General features: G+C 40.8%; 1 protein-coding gene across 2 annotated transcripts in view; it reads left to right on the top strand.

Moving 5' to 3' along the window:
* Nucleotides 1-26,494, top strand: part of PLCE1 (phospholipase C, epsilon 1) — a 368,205-nt gene that overhangs the window by 266,381 nt on the left and 75,330 nt on the right. For both annotated transcript variants that reach the window (XM_011934310.1, XM_011934309.1), the window contains exons 5-8: nt 3,129-3,274; nt 10,158-10,416; nt 11,994-12,199; nt 22,323-22,998. In XM_011934310.1, the coding sequence (XP_011789700.1) occupies nt 3,129-3,274; nt 10,158-10,416; nt 11,994-12,199; nt 22,323-22,998 (1,287 nt within the window). The remainder of the gene's footprint in view (nt 1-3,128; nt 3,275-10,157; nt 10,417-11,993; nt 12,200-22,322; nt 22,999-26,494) is intronic.

Raw genomic sequence — 26,494 nt, 5'->3', positions numbered from 1 at the left:
TTTTTCGAGACAGGGTCTTACTCTGTCTTGCAATCTGGAGTGCACCTCCCCAGTTCAAGGGAAAATCCCACCTCAGCCTCCCAAGTAGCTTGTGCCACCACACCTGGCTTTTTTTTATTTTTTAGTAGAGATGGGGTTTTGCTGTGTTGCCCAGGCTGGTCTTGAACTTAGGGGCTCAAGTGATCTACCGGCCAAAGTGCTGAATAATCCTTTTGATGTGCTGTTGAATTCAGTTTGCAAGGATTTGCTGAGAATTTTTATGTTTGTATTTATCAGGAATATTGGCTTGTAATTTGGATTTTTTGTTGTGTTCTGGTCTAGTTTTAGTATCAGGGTAATAGTGGCCTCATAGAATAAGTTAGGGAGGATTCCCTCCCCTTCAAAATTAATAGACTTAAGGGAGAGATAGACTCCAACACAGTAATAGTAGGGGACTTTAACATCCTATTTTCAGCAATGGTCAGATGATTGAGACACAACTTCAACAAAGAAACAGTGAAGTTAAAATACACCCTAGACCAAATGTACCTAACAGACATCTACAGAACATTTCACCCAACAGCTAGAGAATACACATTCTTCTCAACAGTATGTGGAATATTTCCAGGGTAGATAATAATGGCAGGCCACAAAACAAGTCTTAACAAATTTTTAAAAATTTAAATCATGTTAAGTATCCATTCTAATCAGTGTAAGAAAACTAGGAATCAATAACAAGAAAAATTTAGAAAACTCTACAAACACACAGACATTAAACATGCTCCTGAACAAACAATGGATCAGGAAAGAAATTAATAAGGAAATTTAAACATTTATTGCAATAAGTAATAATAGAAACATACCAAAACTTACAGGATCCAGCAAAATCAGTGCTAAGAGGAACATTTATAATTATAGAAATTATAGAAATTAACATCTACATAAAAGTATAATTATAGAAATTAACTTATAAAAAAGTATAATTATAGAAATTAACATCTACATAAAAGTATAAATATTTCAAATAAACAACTTGCAATGCAAGAATTTAGAGAAACAAGACAAACCAAACTCAAGCAGAAAGGAAATAATGAGGATTATAGCAGAAGGAAATAAAATAAAGGTTTAAAAAACTGTAAAAAAATCAACAAAAAATTGTTCGTTTTTAAACAGATAAACTTTACAAAACTTTAAGAGGCTAAAAAAAGAGAGCAGAGTAAAATAAATAGAAGCAGAGACAAAAAAAGTCATTACAAATAATACCACAGAAATATCAAGGACTATTAGAGAATATTATAAATACCCATATGCTAACAAATTAGAAACCTGGAAAAGAAGGCATATATTCTTGGACACATGCAACTTACCAAGATTGAATCATGAAGAAATAGATTAGTAATAGACTAATATTAATAAATAATTGAATTAGTAATAAAAAGTCTCCCATAAAACAAACAAGCAAAAACACAGATTGCTTTATTGTTGAATTCTATCAAACAATTAAAGAACTAGTATCAGTTCTCCTCAAATTATATCAAAGAATTGGGCCGGGGACAGTGACTCACGCCTGTAATCCCAGCACTTTGGGAGGCCGAGACGGGCGGATCAGGAGGTCAGGAGATGGAGACCATCCTGGCTAACACGGTGAAACCCCGTCGCTACTAAAAATAGAAAAAATTAGCCTGGCGTGGTGGCCGGCGCCTGTAGTCCCAGCTACTCGGGAGGCTGAGTCAGGAGAATGGCGGGAACCCGGGAGGCGGAGCTTGCAGTGAGCCAAGATCACGCCACTGCACTCCAGCCTGGGCGACAGAGCAACACTCCGTCTAAAAAAAAAAAAAAAAAGGAAAGAAAGAAAGAAACTGTCAACTTTCATCAGATGAAAGAGCACTGAGCTGGGAGTTCTACTTTTGATATCAACAAGAATTGTGACCTTGAAAAGTCACTTCTACCATGAGCCGTGGATTCTCGATCTGGAAAAACGGGGTTGCACTGCCCTCTGTGGTTGCTGCCAGCACTCAATGCCATTAATTCTTATCATTTTATCCACTTGTACACAGTATGCTATTGACCTTGAGCTCTTATTTCCTGCAGTTGTCATGGGTCACCATAAACTCTCTGTTCTGGCATCTCTCACTTAGGCCAGAGAAAAGTGTCACTGCTCAGGCGTCAGCACTGATGCTGAACCAAGCGGAGCTAGTAGGGCCATGTGAGGTCAAGACCAAGACTTTGGTTCTGTTAACAACCAAGTTTATCAACCCACGTGCTAGTCAGGATAGAGAAGGTAACTTAGATGGACACCAGCATCCAAGCACAAAAGAAAAGGTGGCAGCAAAAAAATCTTAAATCAGAAGCAGATGATTTAGAGGCTGCATATCGTAAGGGGAGGGTGTAGACATGGATTATTTTAAAATATTATCCTCCAGTCTGTGTAGCAGGAAAAACAAATCGCATTAGAATAACTTTAAGCCCAGAACGGGAGAACATTAGAGTTTGTGTAAACACATCAGGCATTTGTGAGTGGTTGATAGTGCAACCTCTGGAGCAGACACCCTAAGTTCAAACCTAGGCTTTGCTACCATCAACATGGTTGAAGACCTTACACACATCCCTGAGGACAATAACAGTCCCTGACTCGTAGAATTGTTGTGAGAGACTAAGTGAGGTAATATAGGTAAAGTGCTTAGAATGGTTCCTGGCACATAATAAGTGCTCTATAAATATTTGTTCATATTATTTTGTCATTTGAGGAACGTAATAGATAAGGCATTTGTAAAAGATTGTTTAAAAATGTTTTTATTTTTCATTTGATATTATGTATTTTAATACTTAGTAAATGTCTTTAATTAATGGGTTAAGTACATTTCATTTTAATGTCCATCAGTCAAATATCTTTCAATCAAAATTATCCTTAGGGCTTATTTTCTTATAGTCTCAAGACATTTTTTCAACCAAAGGATTTTATGAATTGCCTTTGTCAGCCTTCTTGTTTTAAAGAAAATAAAGAGAGAGTTATAAGAGATTAAGGACCTATAGGTCTTTCATTTCCTAATACCAAATTGATATTTTTAGAAAAACAAAGAATACTTTTGGGAAAAAAATGCCAAACTTCTAGGATATAATTCCCGTGAATGTCTCTGTGTGTTTTCTAGGTGAGCTCCTGGGTGACGTGGCTGATCCTCACGGCAGGCTCCATGGAGGAGAAGCGAGAAGTCTTTTCATATTTGGTGCATGTGGCCAAATGCTGCTGGAACATGGGCAACTACAACGCTGTCATGGAGTTCTTGGCTGGCCTCAGGTATAGTTAGTGGGGAATACGGTTATCTTGGCACAGTTGCTTCTCATCACCTAAATGGCTCTGAGTTAATTGTCCATGGAGTCACCTTTACCCAAGCCAGGTAATTGGAAATAATTATCTTGGGAAATGTATTATCTTCTTTCAGCACCACAGGCCCTGTCCCTCAAAGTTGCTGCAGAATTCAGCCCCTGTGGGCCAGTCACAATCCTACTTCACTGGGTCTGCTGTGATTCTGTGTTCTTGGCCAAGCCAAGTGAAATTACTTGGTTGCATAACCCATCAACCCCACCATTGACTATTCCCCTTCCTGTCTTATAAACCCCACTGTTATCTGTCTCTTTTCAGGCCTGCCTTATGTAGTGTTCCAGGGCTGTATGCTATAGACCACCAACTGCCGTTAGTAATTACAGTGGCTAGCATTGACAATAGGCCTCCAATAATGCTAGCTCTCATTATTATCACTTTATGTCAAGTATGGGCTATGCACATTCCCTATATTGTATCTTTTAATTCTCAAAACAGGTTTATCAGGTAGATACTATTATTATTTCCACATTATACAAAAGAGGAAGCTAAGGTTAAGAGAAATTAAGTCATTCACCCAAGGTCACCTGGCATTGCTGGGAATGCGGGCAACCTTGATTTCGGAGCCTATGATCTTGACCACTATGATATCCTGCTCTTACGCCTTTTCCATCAAACTCATAACAAAATCACCACTCTGTTCATCAAGTCGCCTGCTTTATCCCCTTTTAGCCTCAGTTACCTGGCATAAAGTAACTATTCTTACTCCTATGGGAGGCAGCATGGTATGTGAGGAAGAAGAGCATGAGTTCTTAAGTCAGAATCACAGGAAATCAAATCCTAGTTCCCCCAAGGAATAGCTGTGTGATCTGGGCAAGCTACTTGACTTCATTGAGCCTCAGTTATTTTGTCTGCAAAATGGGGATAATACTAAAAAGCACCTACATCTTTAGGTAGAATTCAGTGAAATAATATAAAGTATTTGACACATGTGCCTGGCGTATGGTAAGGCCTCATAAAGAGAAGCTATTGTTATTATTATTGTTATTGCTTCCTGAGATTCACCATCCTCATGAGGGTTCTCACTACAAATGAAGTTTACTTCATAACATTACTGAGATTTTTCTTTGATTCTCCAGGTCCCTATGTAGGGTTTCTGGGTTGGGGGAGGAGATGACAGCTCCCAGAGTTCTAATTTTTTTTTTTTTTGTCCTTTTCATCTTTCTTAACTAAGAGTAAACCCAAATGATCATGTCCTTGACATTTAAAATAGTCATACAAATGCATAAGGCATGGCTCAAAAGAAGGAAAAAGTGGAAAAAAAAAAAAAGCCTTGGAGAATAGAAGGCTGTATCCGGATGATTTTGATTCTCTTTGTGATCAATTTTCTATAAAGAAAACATGTAGGCTGGGCACGGTGGCTCACGCCTGTAATTCCAGCACTTTGGGAGGCGAAGGTGGGTAGATCACCTGACGTCAGGAGTTCAAGACCAACCTGGCCAACATGGTAAAACACCATCTCCACTAAAAATACAAAAATTAGCTGGGTGTGGTAGCAGGTGCCTATAATCCCAGCTACTCAGGAGGCTGAAGCAGGAGAATCACTTGAACCCAGGAGGCGGAGGTTGCAGTGAGCCAAGATCGTGCCATTGCACTCTAGTCTGGGCAGTAAGAGGGAAACTCCATCTCAGAAAACAAAAAAGAAAAAAAGAAAAAAGAAAATGTGTATTACATTTCTTTTAAGAAAATAATTATCATATTTTGATAAAGTTATTTTATTTTAATGATGCTTATCATTCTGTGACTGGCAAGTTGGTGCTGGCTGTTGGCCAGGGACCTCGCTTCCTGACCCCACAACATGACTGTCATTACAGCACAGTGACTGGCTCCTTCCGAAGTGAGCGATCCAAGAAAGGGAGGCAGAGGCTGCGATGCCTTTTATATGCGAGCCTCAGGAATCACACACAGTCACTTCTGCCATATTGTACTGATCACATAGGACCAGCATGGATTCCTTGTGGGTGGTGACTGAACAAAGCCACAAAATCAGGAGGTGTGGACCATGGGAGGCCATCTTGGAGGCCGGCTGCCACATACCATGTGCTAGATTCTCTTATTACAAGAATGGCCTCAGAATGACCTATGGAGGCCTAGAGTGAATGGGACTGTAAGATTCAGCTGAGTTTAAATCCAGAATCCAAGAAGACCATAAAGTCTGGTGATTTCCCTAAATGAGGAATAATCTCAAACCAGGACAGACCTCAACACTGATCCCAATGCATTTTGGCTCATACTCCAGATCCACTGCCGCCTAGTTTCATGCTCCTGTGTTTGGCTTAAAACTAAACTGATCTTTGCAGATTAATAGGTGAAAGTACCAGGTATAATAGGTCTTTTGTTGACAGCTATTCTGTACACAGGAGATAAGTGGCCAGATACTGTTACGTTGCAATGATTATGGAGGCAGAGCTTATGTGTGCATTTTTAGGCTTGAAAGTGTTTAGGTTCCAAGCAATTAACTATTATCAACATAATAGAGATTTATTTTATTTCATTTTATTTTATTTTTTGAGACAGTTTCGCTCTTGTTGCCCAGGCTGGAGTGCAATGTCATAATCTCAGCTCACTGCAACCTCTGCCTCCTGGGTTCAAGCAATTCTCCTGCCTCAGCCTCCCAAGTAGCTGGGATTACAGGCATGTACCACCACACCCAGCTAATTTTGTAATTTTTTTTTTTTTTTTTTTTTTTTAGTAGAGATGGGGTTTCTCCCTATTGGTCAGGCTGCTCTTGAACTCCCAACCTCAGGTGATCTGCCCACCTCCACCACCCAAAGTGCTGGGATTACAGGTGTGAGCCACCGCGCCTGGCCGATTTTCTTTATTTTTTAAGCAATTAAATGGGAAGAGAAAGCATACTTGTTGTTAAGTGACTTTGGTTTTTTATAGACATTGTACATTTTGCCTGCTCTAAATTCTTAGCTCTTTTAAGCCACTAGTAAGAAGTACAAAGATTTACAATTAAGAATATTTACTTAGTTATTGTGTCAGTTTAAAATAACCCAAATGAACAACATAGGAAAATAGTTAAAGGAAATAATATGCTGCATCCAGATAATGGAATATTAAATAGCCATCAAAAATGATGTTTGTAAAAAAACATTTTTTTTTTTGAAACGGAGTCTCACTCTGTTGCCCAGGCTGGAGTGCAATGGTGCAATCTTGTCTCACTGCTACCTCCACCTCCCAGGTTTGAGCAATTCTTCTGCTTCATCCTCCCAAGTAGCTGGGATTACAGGCACCCGCCACCACACCCTGCTAATTTTTTTGTATTTTTACTAGAGACGGAATTTCAGCATGTTGGCCAGACTGATCTTGAACTTCTGACCTCAAGTGATCCACACGCCTCAGCCTCCCAAAGTGCTAGGATTACAGGCATGAGGTAAACAAACAAATTTTTAAGAGAGAAGATCTTACTGTGTCACCCAGGCTGGAGTGCAGGGGCAGGATCATAGCTCACTGTATCCTCTTACCCGGGGCTTAAGCAATCCTCCCAGTTTGGCTTCCAAGTAGCTAGGTCTACAAGGAGTGTACAAGCACAATAGCTATTTTTTTAAATTTTTTAAGAAATGGAGTCTTTCTGCGTTTCCTAGGCTGGTCTGGAGCTCCTGGCTTCAAGTGATCTCCCCTGCCTCAGCCTCCCAAAGTGCTGAGATTATAGGCATGAGCCACTGCACCTGGCCTGAAAAGTTTTTATATCATTGGAAAGCAGGTGACACATAATACATGAAACTATCTGGGAACAAAGCTCTCTATCCCTAATAACCTCAGCAATATTTATATACCCATATAGATAAGAATAAGATAAATACTGGAAGGAATATCTGTGTATGGTAGAATTGTAAGTGGGTTTGCTATATTTTTGATATTTTCTAGATTTTCTACAATGAATATCTAGTATCTTTATAATCATAAAGATGAATAAAAGTTTTTAAAATAGTGTCAATTCTCAATTCAACAATGAAGAATTGATCTTTGCTACAGTTTGCCCTTTGCCCCCAAGTGAACCATAACTACTCCATTACTCACACAATAAGAAACCAGTGAGAACCATGTCTCATTCATTCACTTCATTTGTTTTTACCTCCACTTCATTCCCCAAAAAAGAATTCTCACTGTCTTATAAGAAACCAGTTATAGGACAAGCTGGATTTAGTAGGATGAAATCATAATATGCTTTTACTTTTCTGATCTGATTGCCTTTCAAAGTTTCCAACCAGCTCTCCCTCCCCCAACCCTGGATTATGCTACATTGAGAGATCCTGTAGCTTTTCCAGTCACTTTCCCAGTTAACACACAATCTCATTCTCCTGTGCTCTTGAACATGAATGAGTCTTGCAAACTTAAGGCTATTTAAAAAAAAAAAAAAAGTTGTTTAAGACAGGGATCCCCAGCCTTTTTAGCACCAGAGACCAGTTTCATGGAAGACAATTTTTCCACAGACTGGGGATGTGGGGGTGGGGGAAAATGGTTTTTGGATGAAACTGTTCCCCCTCAGATCATCAGGCATTAGATTCTCATGAGGAACATGCAACCTAGATCCCTTCCATGCACAGTTCACAGTAGGGTTTACGCTCCTATGAGAATCTAATGCCGCTGCTGGTCTGACAGCAGGCAGAGCTCAAGCTGTAATGCTTGCTCACCCGTGCTCATCTCCTGCTGTGCAGCCCAGTTCCTAACAGGCCGTGAACCAGTACTGGTCTGTGGCCCAGGGGCTGGCGACCCCTGGTCTAAGAGCATCTACCATGTGATACTATTTACATAAAGTTTAAAAATAAACAAACAATTCTGTAACTTGCTTGGTGATATATGCATATGTTGAAAAAGTACGAAGAATTTTAAGGAAGGGAGAACCCCAAAGTCCCAGTGGTGGTCCTGTCTGGTGAGGGAAGAATAGCGTATGTGCTCTTGGAGGAATACACTAGGGCCTCAACCACATTGTTGATGTTTGATTTTTTAAACGGAGAGATTGGCACATGGGTGTTTGTCATGTTGTACTTCTTTATGTCTTTGGATGTCTTATATATTACACAGTGATTTTGTAATCCAGTTAATCTAAATCAAAATTTTAATATCTCTTTCAATATATATCTTCTTCCTTTCTCTGTGTTTCACAACACAACCAGTCTCAGAGACTTGTAGTAGTGGGGAAGATATAATTTGTCTTTTTTTCTTACTTTTCCCTGCAACTGGATGTCTGCAGAAAAAAAGTGGACAGGAGAGGAGAGGGGAAAGGATGGGGATAGAGGGAGCACAGAGTCTTACTTGATGGGGCAGTTGTGCTGGCCTTGGTGCCCTCACAGAGACCAATGGGGGGTGCTTTTAGGTTTTCTTACTAGTTACTCTCTCTAATTTTTTCCACCTCCCCACTGCACCATTACCTAGCAAAATGCAGTGTACCCTCCGGTCAACCTCTTATTCCTCACCGCCCCCCTAGGTCCTGTCCTCACAGGCTCTTTCTGCTAGGGTCTCATCTTTTGGCAGGCAGACCCTTCAAGACAGCTCAAGCCCCACCTCTTTGCACAGTATCCCCTCCTGACTCACAGGAAATAGCACATTGCCTTCCCAACTCTGCAAGCACAGGACATATCTACTGGAAGCTTTTCTCTCCCTTTGCCATCAGGCAGCTCCAGCTAGCCTCAAATCTTTAGGCAAGAGTCATGCACCAGTTCTTGTGATCCACAGACTGCCCAGGACACAGGTCAGTGTCCCCATGGAATTCACTTGGGGTGACCTTGTCCTCTTACAGAAAGGTGAGCCCTCCCACAATTGCCCCCAGAGAAATATTCCCAAGCTATCTGCTCAGATCCACTTTCTCTGCATGGGCCAAAGGAGAGTGGGAGACCACTCTGGGCAAAGCAGTTCAGGTAACACCTTGTGAGGGCCTCTCTTTAGAAGATGTGGTGCACTGTCACCTGTGGGTCTCAGCAGGAGTTTCAGAATAGAGAAAGTCCCACTTAACATCCTGTTATGCAAATAATACTTTACAACAAGGTCCCCAAAAATGGGCTGGTGGCTTCATGTGAAAGCTTGATTCAGCAAAAATCAATTCTACAGAAGAGGTGAAAACAATAGGCTTCATGTTGATCACTAAGGACTGGATTAATCCAAGAGTAATATTTAAAAGATCAAGAGGACCAAATGGGCCAGGTTTCCCTAGGTAGTCCTCCTCCACCAGTATCTGTACAAACCATATTACCCTCTACTTTCCCTCTTTGGCCATAGTTGCCAGAAAAACTCAAACCTACATTCAGTGCCCAGCTTCCATAACTAACATGTCCCATATCCCTATTTGTGTTTGTATCTGTCCTATTTAATTTTTAGTTTCAATTTACAAAAGTATTATTCATATTATCTGGGGAAGTAGGTGGGGATAGGAACCCTACATAAATATTAACAAGTAAAGAACACTTGGGGCAGGGCTCGGTGGCCTGTAATCCCAGCACTTTGAGAAGCTGAGGCACTTCGGTAGCCTGAGGTCAGGAGTTCGAGACCAGCCTGGCCAACATGGCAAAACCCCATCTCTACTAAAAACACAAAAATTAGCCAGGCATGGTGGTGCATGCCTGTAATCCCAGCTACTAGGGAGGCAGAGGCAGGAGAATTGCTTGAACCCAGGAGGCAGATGTTGCAGTGAGCCGAGATAGCGCAACTGCACTCCAGCCTGGGCTGACAGAGTGAGACTCCACCAAAAAAAAAAAAAAACTTGGTAAAGAGAATGAATTTGTATGGAATTTAGGCTCCTTGCTGTAAACTATATTATTTCTTCTTCAGTCTAAAAAACATCATTTACTCGCAATAGGTCAAGAAAAGTTTTAAAAATGTGGCAGTTTATGGACCAGTCTGATATTGAGACCATGAGGAGCCTGAAGGATGCTATGGCCCAGCATGAGTCCTCTTGTGAGTACAGAAAGGTGGTGACACGTGCCCTGCACATCCCTGGCTGTAAGGTGGTTCCGTTCTGTGGAGTGTTTCTGAAGGAGCTCTGTGAAGTGCTTGACGGTGCCTCTGGCCTCATGAAGATATGCCCGCGGTACAATTCCCAAGAAGAAACTTTAGAGGTAAGGCCTTTCACAATCATCCTGGCCTGAAGAACCACTGTTGCTGGCTATCTCATCAGGCCTTGTCTGTGCTCACCAAAGAAATGATCACTGATTGAACACAAGGTTAATAATTGTTATATTGTTTCTGGGTAGCACATAGATCCTTGGAAGTTCTGTGGAAAAGAATGTCAACTAGCACTGTGTGGGACATAGTATTGTGAAATTAGTTTTAATGTATTAGGTGTAATGTGTAAGTACAAGTCAAAAAGGGCCTTGTTTTCTGGTGGTTTTTAAAGATTGACAAGTTTTTCTTATTGGGTGGGAATGTCTGGATGCAGGAGATAAAGAAAGTCAAATGAGAGTATTAAGTTTTCCACATCAGTGGAAGAAAAAACTGCTTTCTTTTCATCCTTTGTGGGAAGATGCTGGGGAGCCTGAAGATACACGTAGAGACAAGTTCCAGGCTCCTGATCCCCAGAGCCTGGTTTTTCCCAGTCCATTGCCTCCTGTTCCTGATTCCCAGAGCAGAAGGGATAGTGTGAGCTTTGACCCAAGGCATTGGGCATTGCAGAGAAGGGGAATTGAAAAACTGGAGGCAAAAGATAAGGAAACCTCTCTCTAAGGTGTTTAAAAATGAAAGAAGTGACTAAAATGGAAAGAAGTTTATGGAGATTTTGAGAAGTCCCTTACCTGGGACCAAACCCAAATCTAGGATTATTCCTGCCATGATGACAGAACCTACTACTGACGTTTCTCACACACACACACACACACACAGTCATGTACACGCCTTCTCCATGGAGTGGGAAGACTGTCTTCAACCTTCAGCCTCTTCTGTGTCACCTGGGAGCAAAGGCATCACCTGATATCAGGAAGACTTAAGAATCCCTGACAGGTACAGGCAACACCACCGCATCTCTCTGGGTTATGAGCTAGGATAAAAGGGCAAGAAATGGAGGAGAAAGCTTAAAGGAAGCCTCCCAGGCCACACCCCTCCAGCTTCCTCATGTCTTAAGAAGAGGGAACTCCACATCTCTTATCCCAGACACAGCTCTCACCTCTAATGGGAGAAGCTTCCTGATCAACTGTACAAACAATAAGAGCTTAAAGAGCTTAAAAACTAGGAAGAAGCCACTGTGTTATTATACAACACATGAGCAATAAAGCAAAACATCACCTCTTCTCAGTGTTTTGCTTGCGCCCAGTCATTTTATCTGGTTCCGTAGAATAGCATACTTTACTCACGGTTTTTCTCAGTTCTCACTATAAGGATAAAATAACCATGCCCTTCCTCTGCAAATTGGCTAGTCTTCTCCTTAGGGAGCTCTGAAATAATATTGTTTTTCATGTTTTAAATTTGAAGCGGAGTGTCGATTCCTAGAGGGATTAAAGTTGTCTCAGTGGAAACAAGGGTGAATTTTGATATTTCATGTGGTGAAATGAAAAAATGTTTTTCCTGGAGGCTCTTGTTTTCTTTCCCATAAAATAGGCACAAATGCCATTATTTATTATGTTATGATTTCTTTTCTCTAGCCAAGTAGGTTATCCAGGCATATTAAGTTGCAATAGCAAATTCTCGATATATTTTTCTGTAGTTCGTAGCAGATTACAGTGGACAAGATAATTTCTTACAACGAGTGGGACAAAATGGCTTAAAGAATTCGGAGAAAGAGTCCACTGTCAACAGCATCTTTCAGGTCATCCGGAGCTGCAGTCGAAGTCTGGAGACAGACGAGGAGGACAGCCCCAGTGAAGGGAACAGCTCCAGGAAAAGTTCCTTGAAGGATAAAAGCCGATGGCAGTAAGTTTTACACGTTAAAAGTGGGGAATGCTCATGTCTTCGTTTTTCCTGTTGATGAGTTCTTTCCTACTTCAGCTTAGTTTCAGATGGACACTTCATCAAAACCTGCCCCTTTTATCATTAAGCCACACTTCTTTATCTTCAAACTTTACCAATTCTAAATTCAAATTCACTTCTCTCATTTTGCTGCTTTGTTCTAAAATTACTGCTCATAATTTAACTTCTTACCATCTATTACCCCTTTAAAAAAAAAAAAAAACAAGCAAACAAACCTAGAGCTATCCTGCCATTTCTAAGAATTCAACACATTAAATTTCAGGAGGAGAGCTGTGATCTTTTATTTCCTAGTTTTTGTAACAGTGGTTTTTTTAATTCTTGGGTGGGGTACTAGGGTGGGTATTAAGATATTTTTAAATCAAATCTACTGACTCAATTAGGTCTGGGTGATATCTAGAAATCAGTATTTTTACCTCTCCCAACCTCTGGGTGATTCTAAGTCGAGGGTTAATGATCTCACTTTGAGAAACACTGTTCTGTAAGTTCTGGTAAAGTTAACCCTACACACACAAGGCATCTGCAGGTTTTTTTAATTGTTCAGTAATTCCAGTTGTTCAGAGATTATTTCAAAGATTTTTCACTTAACAGGTTGCTAACATTAGTGGCAATCTATATATAGAGAGAAGACCATCTACAAATAAGCACATCTGCACAGAAAGCCTCTCAGAGCCATTTAAGTTCTTAATCTCTCTCTCTCTCTCTCTCTCTTTCAGCATCTATGTATATATCTATTTCTTCCAACAAAAGATTTTGTAGATGCTTTTAAGAATAAATATGAATAATTAAGGATATTAAAGAAAAGAAAAATAAGAATAGGAGAAAATAAAACATACAAAAATGTATGCTATATAGTCTATAGAGTGACTACATTTTGTTCTGAGGTTCCCAGCAGTCACAGGAAAGAAGAAATCATAACTCTTTATAAGTTTCACAATATTTGTAAGAAAAATTAAACAGATGTTTGGGAGAAAAATGCCTTTTCTTCGTACTGTATCTGGCTGAAATTCCTTCCTTAAATCCTACTATTAAGACTAGGATACATCAGACAGGAATAGATAAAATAATGAATTTCGTATGGCTCTTTTGACAATAACCTTCATCTGAGGCTGTGTGTGTGTTTGTGCGTGTGTGTATGTCATTTGACCTTTCTAAAATACCTTCAGGACTGCCACTTTTACTGAGTGTCAGACCCCTAGACTATCCTTTCCTTTCCCTTGGAGTTCCTTCAGGTGGTAACTTTCTTGCATCGTTTTCACCTGTTATGAAATTGTTGTCTCTAATTTTCTCCACAGTCTCTTGTCTTCTTCCTAATCATTTTATCTTCTACATCCTAAGAACATTTCTCTTCCACTGCCCATTTTCCAAACCCTGCTGTGAGCACTCTTAGAAGGGGAGAAAAACATAAAAATGCAAATATTAAAAAAAAAAATGCAAATATTTCCTTTATGAAACCTGTGAAGTCATATTGAAATCCTCACTTTGAAACTTGTGTACTTAAGTGCCAGTGATAGCTTCCTTACCTCAAGTGACTGCTACTCTGAAAGAAACCTGAACACACAAGATAGGTGGTAGGACTGTTTAATGGAATTCACCAAAACCAGATCAGCAAGCACTATTTCTGTGGCCATTTGCCGGGACTTGAGAATCCATTCCTGATTGAGAGCCCCATGTTAAAATGTCCAGTGCAGGGTTATGTCTGCCAAAGATGTGCAGATTGAAAAGCCCATAGGAGCTGTGCTTTGTTGATCTGACTGAAACAGAGACTCCACAAACAGCAACCTCTAGCCCCTGTTCACTTGGCAACCACCAGCCCTGAGAAAACTACAGCAAAGAAAGAAGGGACAATCTCATGGTCCTTTGGTTTACCCCACCTACAGGATACTCTTATAATTCTTCGCAAACCTCACAGCTACTCCTGCCAGAAAACCACTAGAAACACTCATAGAAATCTCAAAAACTAATTATAAAAAGGTCAAGATTTCTTTTTGCTGGGCCCAGTGGTTTAGGCCTATAATCCCACCTCTTTGGGAGGCCAAGGCAGGTAGATCACTTGAGTCCAGGAATTCAAGAGCAGCCTGGGCAATATGGTGAAACCCTGTCTCTACAACAACAACAAAAAAACAAACTTCAAGACCTCAGCAGGGAGGAAATTGAGCTGAAAAAATCTTGAGATGTCAGTGGGGTCTTCAAGTAGGCTTGTCTAACTTCTTTACAGATGAAGAAGTTGTGCCTAGCGAGCTGAAGTCACTTGTCTGACTAATAAACAGTAGAACTGGGTCATGAGCCTGACCATTTGTTCAGTCACAGGGGAGGATCCTTTGTCCTGCAATGTTTAAGGCATTTCTTTTGATTGTAGAGGGGCTAACCTCAGCCTCTTTTTATGTCTAACTCCTGAAGATTAGGAACATCTGAATTCTGAAAGCATTCCAATTACATTTCATATGAATTATAATGCTCATTAATAATTTCTTTTTTGTTTACGAGCGTAAAGAATAAATAAGCTATGCATTTGTATGTTTAAAAACATACCGCCGGGCGCGGTGGCTCAAGCCTGTAATCCCAGCACTTTGGGAGGCCGAGACGGGCGGATCACGAGGTCAGGAGATCGAGACCATCCTGGCTAACACGGTGAAACCCTGTCTCTACTAAAAATACAAAAAACTAGCCGGGCGAGGTGGCGGGCGCCTGTAGTCCCAGCTACTCCGGAGGCTGAGGCAGGAGAATGGCGTAAACCCGGGAGGCGGAGCTTGCAGTGAGCTGAGATCCGGCCACCGCACTCCAGCCCGGGTGACAGAGCAAGACTCCGCCTCAAAAAAAAAAAATAAAAAATAAAAACATACGAAGGCATGGAGACCTAAGAGTAGCATGCGGCACCATTGTTGGGAAATAGAAATGAGGAGTATGAAGGTGTGTAGAGTATAGAGTCATATAGGAGCCGCAAGTTCTTATTGTTGTCATTTTCAATATTGTTGACCCTCTTTGGCATGCTGCACCTTAAGAAGGATTTGTACATTTGGAGAAATGAGATATAAGTAGATGATGACAGAAACCTACAATGGAGGCTCCTTGAGCTGATTAAGAACTCAAACCTTCCAGTCACATTGCCTGGGACTGAATTTTGACACCACCTCTTACTATTTCTGTCACCTAGGTAGGTAGCTGAATCTTAGTAAGCCTCAGTTTTGTCATCTGTAAACCGGAAATGACAATACTATTTGATAGGGTTTTTGTGAGGATTATGTGAGAGATGCATATAAATTAAGCAAAATGCACGGCACACTATAAGTGCCAATATAAATGGTGGCTATCATGATTAATGTGTGCACCACACCCTTAAAATGCCAAGCTGAAGTTCTGAGGCTGACGTGGTTTGGCTGTGCCTCCAGCCGAAATCTCATCTTGAATTGTAATCCCTATAATCCCCACGTGTCAAGGGAGAGACCAGGTGGAGGTAATTGAATCATGGGGGCGGTTTCTCCCATGTGTTCTCAGGATAGTGAGTTCTCAGGAGATCTGATGGTTTTATAAGTGTGTGGTTGTTCCTCCTGCATTCATTCTCCTTCCTGCCACCTTGTGAAGAAGGTGCCTTGCTTTCCCTCCGCCGTCCATCATGATTGTAAGTTTCCTGAGGCCTCCACAGCCATGCTGAACTGTGAGTTAATTAGACCTCTTTCCTTCATAAATTACCCAGTCTCGGGCAGTTCTTTACAACAGTGTGAAAATGGACTAATACAGGGGCTCCAGCACTTAGGTGTGGACACCCTTGGCAGCAGTCAACACTTCAGAAGAACCCTCAGTCATCCTCCTCTCCCTTACTGCAAAGAGGTATTTTCTGTGTCCTTCTGTAGCAATAGCCTCATTAGAGACGTGCCTGGACGATAATCCAACTCCACAGGGATAGGAAAAAAAGAAAGCTAAGCAGAATATCTAAGATAATAGTTGCCAGGATTAACCACACACACACAAGTATGCCTGTGGATGTTCCAAATCATAAAATGATAGGAAATCAGTTATTCTCCACAGGGAAAGATGCAGGCAGGCCTCAGCCTTACCAACGCCCAACTCACAACACCCTTTATCTGTACCAGCTGCCTCAGCCCAGCCCAGACTTTCATATAGTCTCACTCCCCGGCTTTGCTGGGGATACCTGGGATTCTGTATTTCTCTCTCTTTCTACTTCTCTGGCCAACACCTCAGATCTATCTTGCATCTGTGATTTGTAACAAAGGCCATTTTCCCACTACCTGCACAACTTTCACCTTAGGCTTGTTTCTCACTTAAATCCCACCTTGAAACTTGGACACTATTTTTACAGAGAATCTCCATTTGTATGGATGGGTTTGTTCTATAATACTAACTTAGTAAACTCAAGCCAGACAACAATATTAGCAATATTTAAGATGCTAATGTTTATTGAGAGCCTATGTTTAAGCAAACACTGCCCTAAATTCTTTCCATATATTAAATTATTTAATCTTCATGACAGCTCCATTTTACTCTCATAGGTAGCAGGGCCAGGATTTCAATTCAGGCAGACTGGTTCCAAAACCCACAAACTACTTAGATATAATAAGAGAATGCTTATAGTCAAGGAAGGTGCTAGGTTAATTAAAAGCAAGAATTTTCCAGAAGAGAGCATTACAAACACTAGATTTTATTAGAGAGAACAGCTGTAGCAAGATCCTTTGGAAAGGACATAGATTTACTTCTGTCTTAAAAAGTTAAATTTAGGCTTGTTTATCACGTGGTGATTCACGTTCAAGGGATTATGTTAAATTTGCAGGAGGCAAACGAACCCTTACAAAGAAAATATTTAACCAGGTTAACAAATACCTGTCGATCACCCAGTGTAAAATTTTCATCAGGGGAATTAGACAAGTGTTTATCTGTCTGTGGTTTCTAGCTGAAGAATACCATGGAAGCTTTTTAGGAGTAGGATAAAAACCTTTCTTCTGTTTTTACTCCTTGGTCCTCTCCTTAAGGCATACAACCTGAGTTTGACAAGGTATTTTCTTTGCTGGTAAACCACATCTTTGATCTTTGGTTAACATTATTTAGTTCCTAAATAAGTCTTAACATTCCACCTTATCCCTCCTTCTTGTAAACTCACAGGAAATTATCTTCTAAGGGAATCAGACACAAAATTGCATAACATTCACTATATCATCTAAGAGACGAAAGCTACTAGTTTCCTGCTTGAAATGAACTTATTTCATTACAAACAATTGTCAATTTTATTTTGAGCATTAGTCCCTGGAAGATTGCTTTTTAATGGAATTATTACCATCTGGCATTAGTTCTTTTTTGCATTCTAAAATAAAAACTGACTCCAAGAAAGACAGCGTCCCCTCTCTCCCATCTTACATCATCTCTGAGCAGCAGAAACAGGCTCCAGAAAAGCCTTATAATTTTTCTTTCCAGACACTATTTTTTTTATAATGCTTGTAGTAGTTCACTGGAACATGCTTGACTTAACTCAGAACTTAAATTACATGGAATATGGAAAACACCATTTATCTTGTTAGATTAAAATCAGAAGTTCTATGTCCAAATTTACATGTTGTATTTTAATGGGTACTAACACTCACCAATTGAATCCTTTTTGCTCTTAAAACAACAACAAGAAGTAGGACATGGAGAATGTGGAAATGGTCCCAGAAGAAAGCCCCTTGGCTGGGCGTAGTGGCTCACCCCTACAATCCCAGCACTTTGGGAGGCCGAGGCAGGTGGATCACAAGGTCAGGAGTTCAAGACCAGCCTGGCCAAGATGGTGAAACCCCATCTGTTCTAAAAATACAAAAATTAGCTGGGTGTGGTGGCAGGTACCTGTAATCCCAGCTACTCGGTAGGCTGAGGCAGGAGAATCACTTGAACCCGGGAGGCGGAGGTTGCAGTGAGCTGAGATTATACCACTGCACTCCAGCCTGGGCAACAGAGCAAGACTCCTTCTCCAAAAAAAAAATAAATAAATAAGAAAGCCCCTCTAGAGGAACAGCTGGGCTGAGATAGCCTAGAGAAGAGGAAGTGAGAAAGGAAAAGTGCAAGGACTTGGTCTTCCTATATTTAATGAGTGTACTTTACCAAGACAGGTGCTGTGCTAAGTGCTTTCCAACTGTTATTTTATTTGATCTTCACCATTATTCTATGAGATGAGCATTGTCTTTTTGCCATCTAATAGTGAGGCTCAGAGAGGTTGAGTGTTTTGATGAGGTCACACAGCAAACAGGTGGTGATGTTTAATATTAAACCCAGGATGACTGCAGCAGGCATATATGAAGTCATTGTGTACAAGGACATAAGTATTGGTTTTCCAGTGTTACCGAGAGCAATTTCAGAGGGATGGAGCTAAATAAGACACAAATGATTTTTTTCTTATTTCACTTTTTATGAAGTGAATGAAGTAATATTAATTCATAATATGAAGTAACATTAGGAAAAGAGCATAAAATATCATGTAACCCCAGATCTTGGTGGTGGTTGTTGTTGTTTGTTTGTTTTTTTGTTTTTTTTGGACAGAGTCTTGTTCCATTGCCCAGGCTGGAATGCAGTGGCACAATGCCAGCTCACTGCTCACTACAAGCTCAGCCTCCTGGGTTCAAGCAATTCTTGTGCCTCAGCCTCCCAAGTAGCTGGGACTACAGGTGCCTGCCACCACGCCCAGCTAATTTTTGTATTTTTAGTAGAGATGGGGTTTCACCACGTTGGCCAGGCTGGTCTTGAACTCCTGGCCTCAAGAGGGTCACCTGTTTTGGCCTCCCAAAGTGCTGGGATTACAGGTGTGAGTCACTGCACCCGGCCCAGATCTTGGTTTCTAATATCATTCTTCAATAAAGGGAGGCAAGGTTTCTCCTAGAGTGGTTGATTCTACGACTGGGACAGAAAATATACAAGATGAGCCTGGAGAATCTTGTTGTAGTAAGGAAGTGCTCAAAAGAAACACAGTGATGGGAGCTGTGAAAGGAATGCAAGAGCCAACAGGAAGAGCTCCCAACGGCCACAACAATAAAATAAATAAAGTGGTATCACATTATCAATCACCCAAAGTTTTAATATTCATGAGGTCATACTGATATAAGTAAATGATATGTGTAAATGATAAATAAACTAACAAATGGGGGAGAAGCGATCCATCTTCTGTGCAAAAGAATTTCCAATAACTTAGGTAGATTCTTCACCCTCAAGGAAGTGCAGCATAACTCCCCACGCCTTAAGAGTGAGCTGGGCATGGCGACTTTTTTCCAAAGAGTAGAGTATGGAAATGAGTTAATAATAATGGTAGTAACTGTACAGTGGCACATGACACACAGGTCCTCAGCCAGGTGATCAGTGTCAGTATCACCAGGGAGAAGTCATGTTGGTAGTGGGTGCCCTCAATATGATGTGATAAGAATGACACTTTACCTCTATGGTCTTCCTTCCCCAAATCCATAACCTGCATCTACTTATGGGAAAAATATCAGCCAAGTCCTAATTGAGGGACCTTCCACAAAATACCTGAGCAGTACTCCTCCAAACTCAAGAGCACCTAAAACAAGGAGAGACTGTCATCGCCTAAGGAGACCTGACAAGTAAATGTAATGGGAAATCCTGAAAGAGAAAAGGGACACTAGGTAAAAACTAAGAAAATCTGAATAAAATGTGGACCTTAATTAGTAATAATGTGTTAGGATTTGTTCATGAATTATGACACACATCCCAGACTAATGTAAGATATTAATAGGGAAATTTTTGTGTGAGGTATACGTTCTTTGGAATTTTCTACAAATCTAAAACTATCCTAAAATTAAAAGTTTATTGAAACAATGTATTTGAATAATTATCAAGTGACTGAGTATAACTAGCGCCCAGGATTAGAACATTGCCAGCACCCCTAAATTACTTATTTCTCTTCCCAATTATTATCAGCTTCCCCCTAGAGAAAACTATTAAAAGTTTTACAATAACATCTTGTTTTTCTTTGTAGTTTTTCTACTAATATACATTCCTAAATAGTATAGTATAGTTTTACCTGGTTTTGTAATTGACATTTACATAAATTCTTGTGTGTCTTGCTTACAATTTGTGTTATTCCATGTAGTTAGCTATTGCTTATTCATTTTCATTGCTGTACAGAATGACATTGCATGAATACACCAAAATCAATGCATACATTTTATTGTTGCTGGACTTTCGGTTATTTCTTGTATGGGGCTCTGGAATGGATTTTCTTACCATCAGATTTGTGAGACACTAAAATTCAGTATTTCTGGTAGACTTTTTTTTAAAAGAATATCCACGTATGGGGCAAGGAGGTAGAACCTGCTGTTTGAAAGCAAGAATCGTAATCTTGTTCAGGGACAACAATCTAAACTGAGGAGTATCAACAAGCCCCATGATACTGTCGTTGCCTCATCAAGAGGCGGTAGGTGGCCCAAGTGTCTCCTGAGCATGAGAGCCTTCCTTCCCGGAGACACGTGGACCAGCCTATGTACCAGCTCCTTCACAATTTTACTCACCACTTTGCTAGTGATGTCTGTGAACCAAACAGCAGAAACCTTGATCTTACTAACAACTTCCTATGCTTTGAAAAGAATGAGACTCTTGGGCAGGTTCCTGCCAAGGTGGCCATGTAAAAAAGAAGCAGTCCCTTGCCTTCACTGCTCCCTGATTCTCTTGGCTCAAATAATCCAGGTTCCTAACTCAGTGGAAGGAACGTGCTAAATTTTCTATGCAGACTAGCCTTTTCTGTGTACACCTACGCCCACGCACGCAGAGAGTAGAAATCTAACGTTGAGTCCAGGAGAACTGTTTTGCTTATCTGGCCACCGTGACCATATTTCCCAAGGAGCGTCCTTTTTAAATTTCCTTTATTTATATTTTCTGAGACAGGGTCTTGCTCTATTGCCCAGGCTAGAGTGCAACGGTGCCATCACAGCTCACTACAGCCTCCACCTCCCAGGCTCCAGCAATCCTCCCACCTCAGCCTCTTGAGTAGCTGGGACTGCAGGCAGGCCCCCATACTTGGCCAATGTTTGTATTTTTTGTAGAGCTGTGATCTCACCACGTTACCCAGCCTGGTCTCGAACTTCTGGGCTCAAGCAATCTGCCTACTTTCTTTCAAAGGAGTATCTTTGAACTCGTTGTATTTTATTTTTAACAGAGGTACTTCTCAAGCCAGCCGGTTAAGTCTTGTTTTTACCTATTTTAGCCCCAGTATATTCAGATCATGACTTTTGTTTATGATTTAATCGAAGGCAAACAAGCCTAACAATGAAAATCCCAGGCTATGAAGTTAGACCAAAACCTTACCTTGGCTTGGTCTCTTCTGAGATGGGTTACCTTCAGCAAAGTACTTTCCCTTTCTGAACCTCGGTTTCCTCATAGGTAGAAAAAGAATAATAAAACTCACCTTGCAAGTAGATTGAATTTAGTATGGAAAACGTACATAAAGTATTTAACACAGTTCCTGACACAAGAGGGAAAACTAATACATAATAAAGATTATTGTTGTTGAGAATAAAAATACAATAACTCATCTAGTAGTTGTTTTCTTATGCTTATGGTCAGATACCTTGCTAAAGATAAGAATACAGTTATGAAGAATATTAGAATACAGTTATAAAAAGTTACTCGAAATTTTTTTTTTTTTTTTTTTTTTTTTTTGCTCTGTGACCCAGGCTGGAGTGCAGTGGCGCCCACTGCAAGCTCCACCTCCCAGGTTCAAGCAATTCTCCTGCCTCAGCCTCTCAAGTAGCTGGGACTACAGGCATATGCCACCATGCCTGACTGATTTTTGTATTTTTAGTAGAGATAGGGTTTTACCATGTTGGCCAGGCTGGTCTTGAACTACTGGCCTCAAGTTGTCTACTCTCCTTGGCCTCCCAAAGTGCTGGGATTGCAGGAATGAGCCACCACACCTGGCCTCGGTTATTAAAAGTTACTATGTGCTATTTAGTATTTTGTATTTCCTATGCTAATTTGAATTCATAGTGGGATGAAAACTGAAGTCTAGTGTCAGTGAAAATGACTTTGGGTTGTTCTCACTTTTGACTATAGGACAAACCAAATTGCTGTTTCTTTCCTTCAGGTTTATAATTGGAGATTTGTTGGATTCAGACAATGATATCTTTGAGCAATCCAAAGAATACGACTCTCATGGTTCAGAGGACTCACAGAAGGCCTTTGACCATGGGACGGAGCTCATCCCATGGTATGTGCTGTCCATCCAAGCCGATGTGCACCAGTTCCTGCTGCAGGGGGCCACGGTCATCCACTATGACCAGGACACGCACCTCTCTGCCCGCTGCTTCCTCCAGCTTCAGCCTGACAATAGCACCTTGACCTGGGTAAAGCCCACAACTGCCTCCCCAGCCAGCACTAAAGCAAAACTTGGTGTACTTAATAACACAGCTGAGCCTGGAAAATTCCCACTACTGGGCAATGCTGGATTAAGTGGCCTGACGGAAGGGGTCTTGGATCTTTTTGCAGTGAAGGCTGTATACATGGGCCACCCTGGCATTGATATACACACTGTGTGTGTTCAGAACAAACTGGGTAGCATGTTCCTGTCAGAGACTGGTGTGACACTGCTCTATGGGCTTCAGACCACGGACAATAGATTATTGCACTTCGTGGCACCAAAGCACACAGCTAAAATGCTCTTCAGCGGATTGTTGGAACTCACTAGAGCTGTGAGAAAGATGAGGAAATTCCCTGACCAAAGACAGCAGTGGCTGCGGAAACAGTACGTCAGCCTCTATCAGGTAAGGGGCGTAGCCATCCCTCTTTCCTCACTAGCGTAATACTCAAGAGCATACACTTGGTGACCAGACCACCAAGTTCATGCTTCCAGCTCTGACAGTTACTACCTGTGATGACCTTGGGCATTTTTTACTTAACCTCTTGGTACCCCAATCCCCTTTTCTATAAAATGAAAATAATAACACCTGCTCACAGGGTGGCTGTGAGAATTAATTGAGGCGGTGGCTCACGCCTGTAATCCCAGCACTTTGGGAGGCCGAGATGGGCAGATCACCCAAGGTCAGGAGTTCGAGACTGGCCTGGCCAACGTGGTGAAACCCCGTCTCTACTAAAAATACAAAAATTTGCCAGGCATGGTGGCACATGCCTGTAATCCCAGCTACTCAGTAGGCTGAGGCAGGAGCATCGCTGGAACCCAGGAGGCAGAGGTTGCAGTGAGCCGAGATCGCACCACTGCACTCCAGCCTGGGTGATAGAGCGAGACTCTCTCAGAGAAAAAAAAAAAAGTTAATATGTGTAAAGCCACAGTATAATTCATATGTATGAAGAATAGTGTCTACACTCATAGGTGGTCTTATTTGTATTTTGTATGAAATACTTTTTACTTAGATTTTATAGTAAGTGAAAATGCTTATGTTAGCTGGTTTCTTTGCAGATGGGAGAACTACAACGACCCTGGCCACTGTTTTTATTTTATATTATATTTGTATATATTATATTACATAAAAATAGTCCCAGGGTCATTGTAGTTCTCCCATCTGCAAAGAAACCAGTTAATATAAGCATTTTCACTTACTCAAGTTTCAATGGAAAGCATTGTTATCTGAATACTTTTATTATTAGTTAGTGACTAGCTGATACATCGAAAACTGTCCCTATCAAAATTAAAATCCTGGTTCATTTCCTAACATGCTATGTGACTTTTGGAGAGTTCTTTAACTTACTGCGTACTGCTGCCTAATTGTAGAGGTGAGGGGTTAATTTCTTTAAGGTTGAAAGAAATTTTCCCAAATGTGGGATAATTCTTATGTGGAGTTCTTCTTTACTAGGTTTGTAGTGGCAGCAGCCCTTAGCGGGCAGTTTGTCACAGTCAGCTGCTTACACTGAGTGAGTTAGTCTTTCATTAACCCTATGTTATCAGGTACTCTAGCACTATAGTTTAGGGTGGCAACAGGGCTGGGCTGAATGAGATAGAAGAGACACAGGCATAACCAGAGTAGCATCCTTTGGGAAAAAGAGGGTACAGATTGTTTGGAAATTGAGTCTTAAACTCCACAAGCAGGTGACACTTGAAGTGTCATTCTCAAATGAATTGTATCAAAGTATTCAGTTTTTCTTTGCTATGCTTTTCTATCTTCATAGCAAAAAGAAATATCTTTTGTATTGTCACAGAACAAATAGAACTACCACTTGAACAACTCAAATGGCTGATTTCATGTACTTGTCACAGTTCAAGTACATTTCTGACAATTAAAAACATTTGTTGCCCCAGGAAATTAGACAAGGCACATGTAATGCCTCTTCTTTCTTCTTTCCCTACACCCATGCCGTGATTATGAGTAGAGACCATATCCTGAGTGACTAACTTGATTAATTAATAAGCAGATAGGCCTATGTACACAATTATCCTAATGTTACACAGCACAAAGCCAGTTTTAGTTAACTCATCTAAAATGGAAAACAAAATACCTGACCATGTGTAGTGGCTCACGCCTGTAATCACAGCACTTTGGGAGGCTGAGGAGGTAGATCATCTGAGGTCAGGATTTCGAGACCAGCCTGGCCAACATGGCAAAATCCCACCTCTACTAAAAATACAAAAAATTAGTCACACACCTGTAATCCCAGCTACTAATGAGGCTGAGGCAGGAGAATCGCTTGAGCCCGGTAGGTGGAGGTTGCAGTGAGCCAAGATAATGCCACTGCACTCCAGCCTGGGTGACAGAGCAAGACTCTGTCTCAAAAAAAAAAAAAAAAAGAAAAAACAAAATACCTGCTTCCTGCGTACTCCACAGGGAGCTTTCAGTGCACTCAGCTGGGAAAGAAAAAAAAAGTCTTCAGGAGCTATTGTGAATATCAATTTTTAATTATAATTATTCCTTGGCCTTCTAGAATCAGAAGAATTCATCAGACATGGACATAGACCAGTGTTTAAGCTTAATTACAATTCCTGTCACAAAGTCTGTGTGGTTTAGTTGTTCCATTTGTCTTCTTCTCAAGCTTATAGCATAGGTCACTGAATTAATACAGAAGAGGTACTTGGTTTCTCATTTACCCTAGCACTCTTCAGCTTTTACTGAAGGAGGTACCAGCTGAGACCATGAACAGCAGATTAAGAGGTAAGAGCTGCTGCTGGAACAGAGACAGAAGTGACCTAGAGAGACTCAGTCCTACCCAGCTGCAAACACAGCTCCACCCTCCCCTACTACCCCTGCACAGAACCAAGATGTTGCAGTATAGAGGCAAAACAGCTCATACTCCTCAACCACTTCTGAAATATAGGTGATGTTATTCCTTGACACTGCTCTCTCTACATGAGCCATTTACGAAGTCAGGCAACGTGCCTTAGAAACAGATACTCAAGATTTCTTTCAAAAGAAAAAAGTGGGAAAGACCAATGGACTGATCATTTTCTCATCATATAAACCAGTTCCCAAATTGACTCAGGGATCACCAAGAAGATGCTAACTTAGTACTCAGAGAACAAAAGATCAAATCTTTTGTTAATGTTTAATATCTGCATTGGTGATTTATAATACCTCTTAGAAAATTAAATTCTCTCAGATGCCCTAAAGTTAAAAAAACTATTTAAATTTATCTATAAGCTAAAGAAATGTGTGAAACACTGTTTGGGTTTTTCCAAACTTCTGTTAACAGCTCTATAAGGGGATTTTTTAATCCCTAGCTTGGGAAGTGCTTATATAGAAAATAATCTTTCTGACATTAGAATTTCCTTATGTGGTAAATGTAAGTGGAGTTACTTTCAAATACTACAAGTATTTGAGTACTACTGATGGAAGTAGTAACAAGAGATAACACAAAAGACAAGAAGAAGTAATAACATTTGTAGAGAAGCCTAGGAAAAATACAGGAAAATCCAAGAAAGTAAACTGTGCAGAGATACTGATGTGATGTGGGGTGTAGAGGAAAGACCAATATCTTGAGCTTTGGCCCAAGGTTGTCATGGACAGAATTGATGGCCTATAATCCTGGGTATTTGGAAGGAGCTCTGGGAGGCTAAGAAAGTTAAATATGGGATTACCAGGTAAATATCTTTGGTTATAAGCAAAAAACAGATTCTGACTATCTTTATGGGGGAAACAAAAGATTTATTTAAAAGATACAGGTTAGTTTATGAGTCTTTAAAATGTCACATGCGGCCGGGCGCGGTGGCTCAAGCCTGTAATCCCAGCACTTTGGGAGGCCGAGACGGGCGGATGACAAGGTCAGGAGATCGAGACCATCCTGGCTAACACGGTGAAACCCCGTCTCTACTAA

The sequence above is a fragment of the Colobus angolensis genome, unplaced genomic scaffold, assembly GCF_000951035.1.
Source record: "Colobus angolensis palliatus isolate OR3802 unplaced genomic scaffold, Cang.pa_1.0 Scaffold134, whole genome shotgun sequence".
NCBI lineage: Eukaryota > Metazoa > Chordata > Mammalia > Primates > Cercopithecidae > Colobus > Colobus angolensis.
The sequence above is the reverse complement of the archived record's forward strand: the minus strand, read 5'-3'. Positions and strand labels throughout refer to the sequence as shown.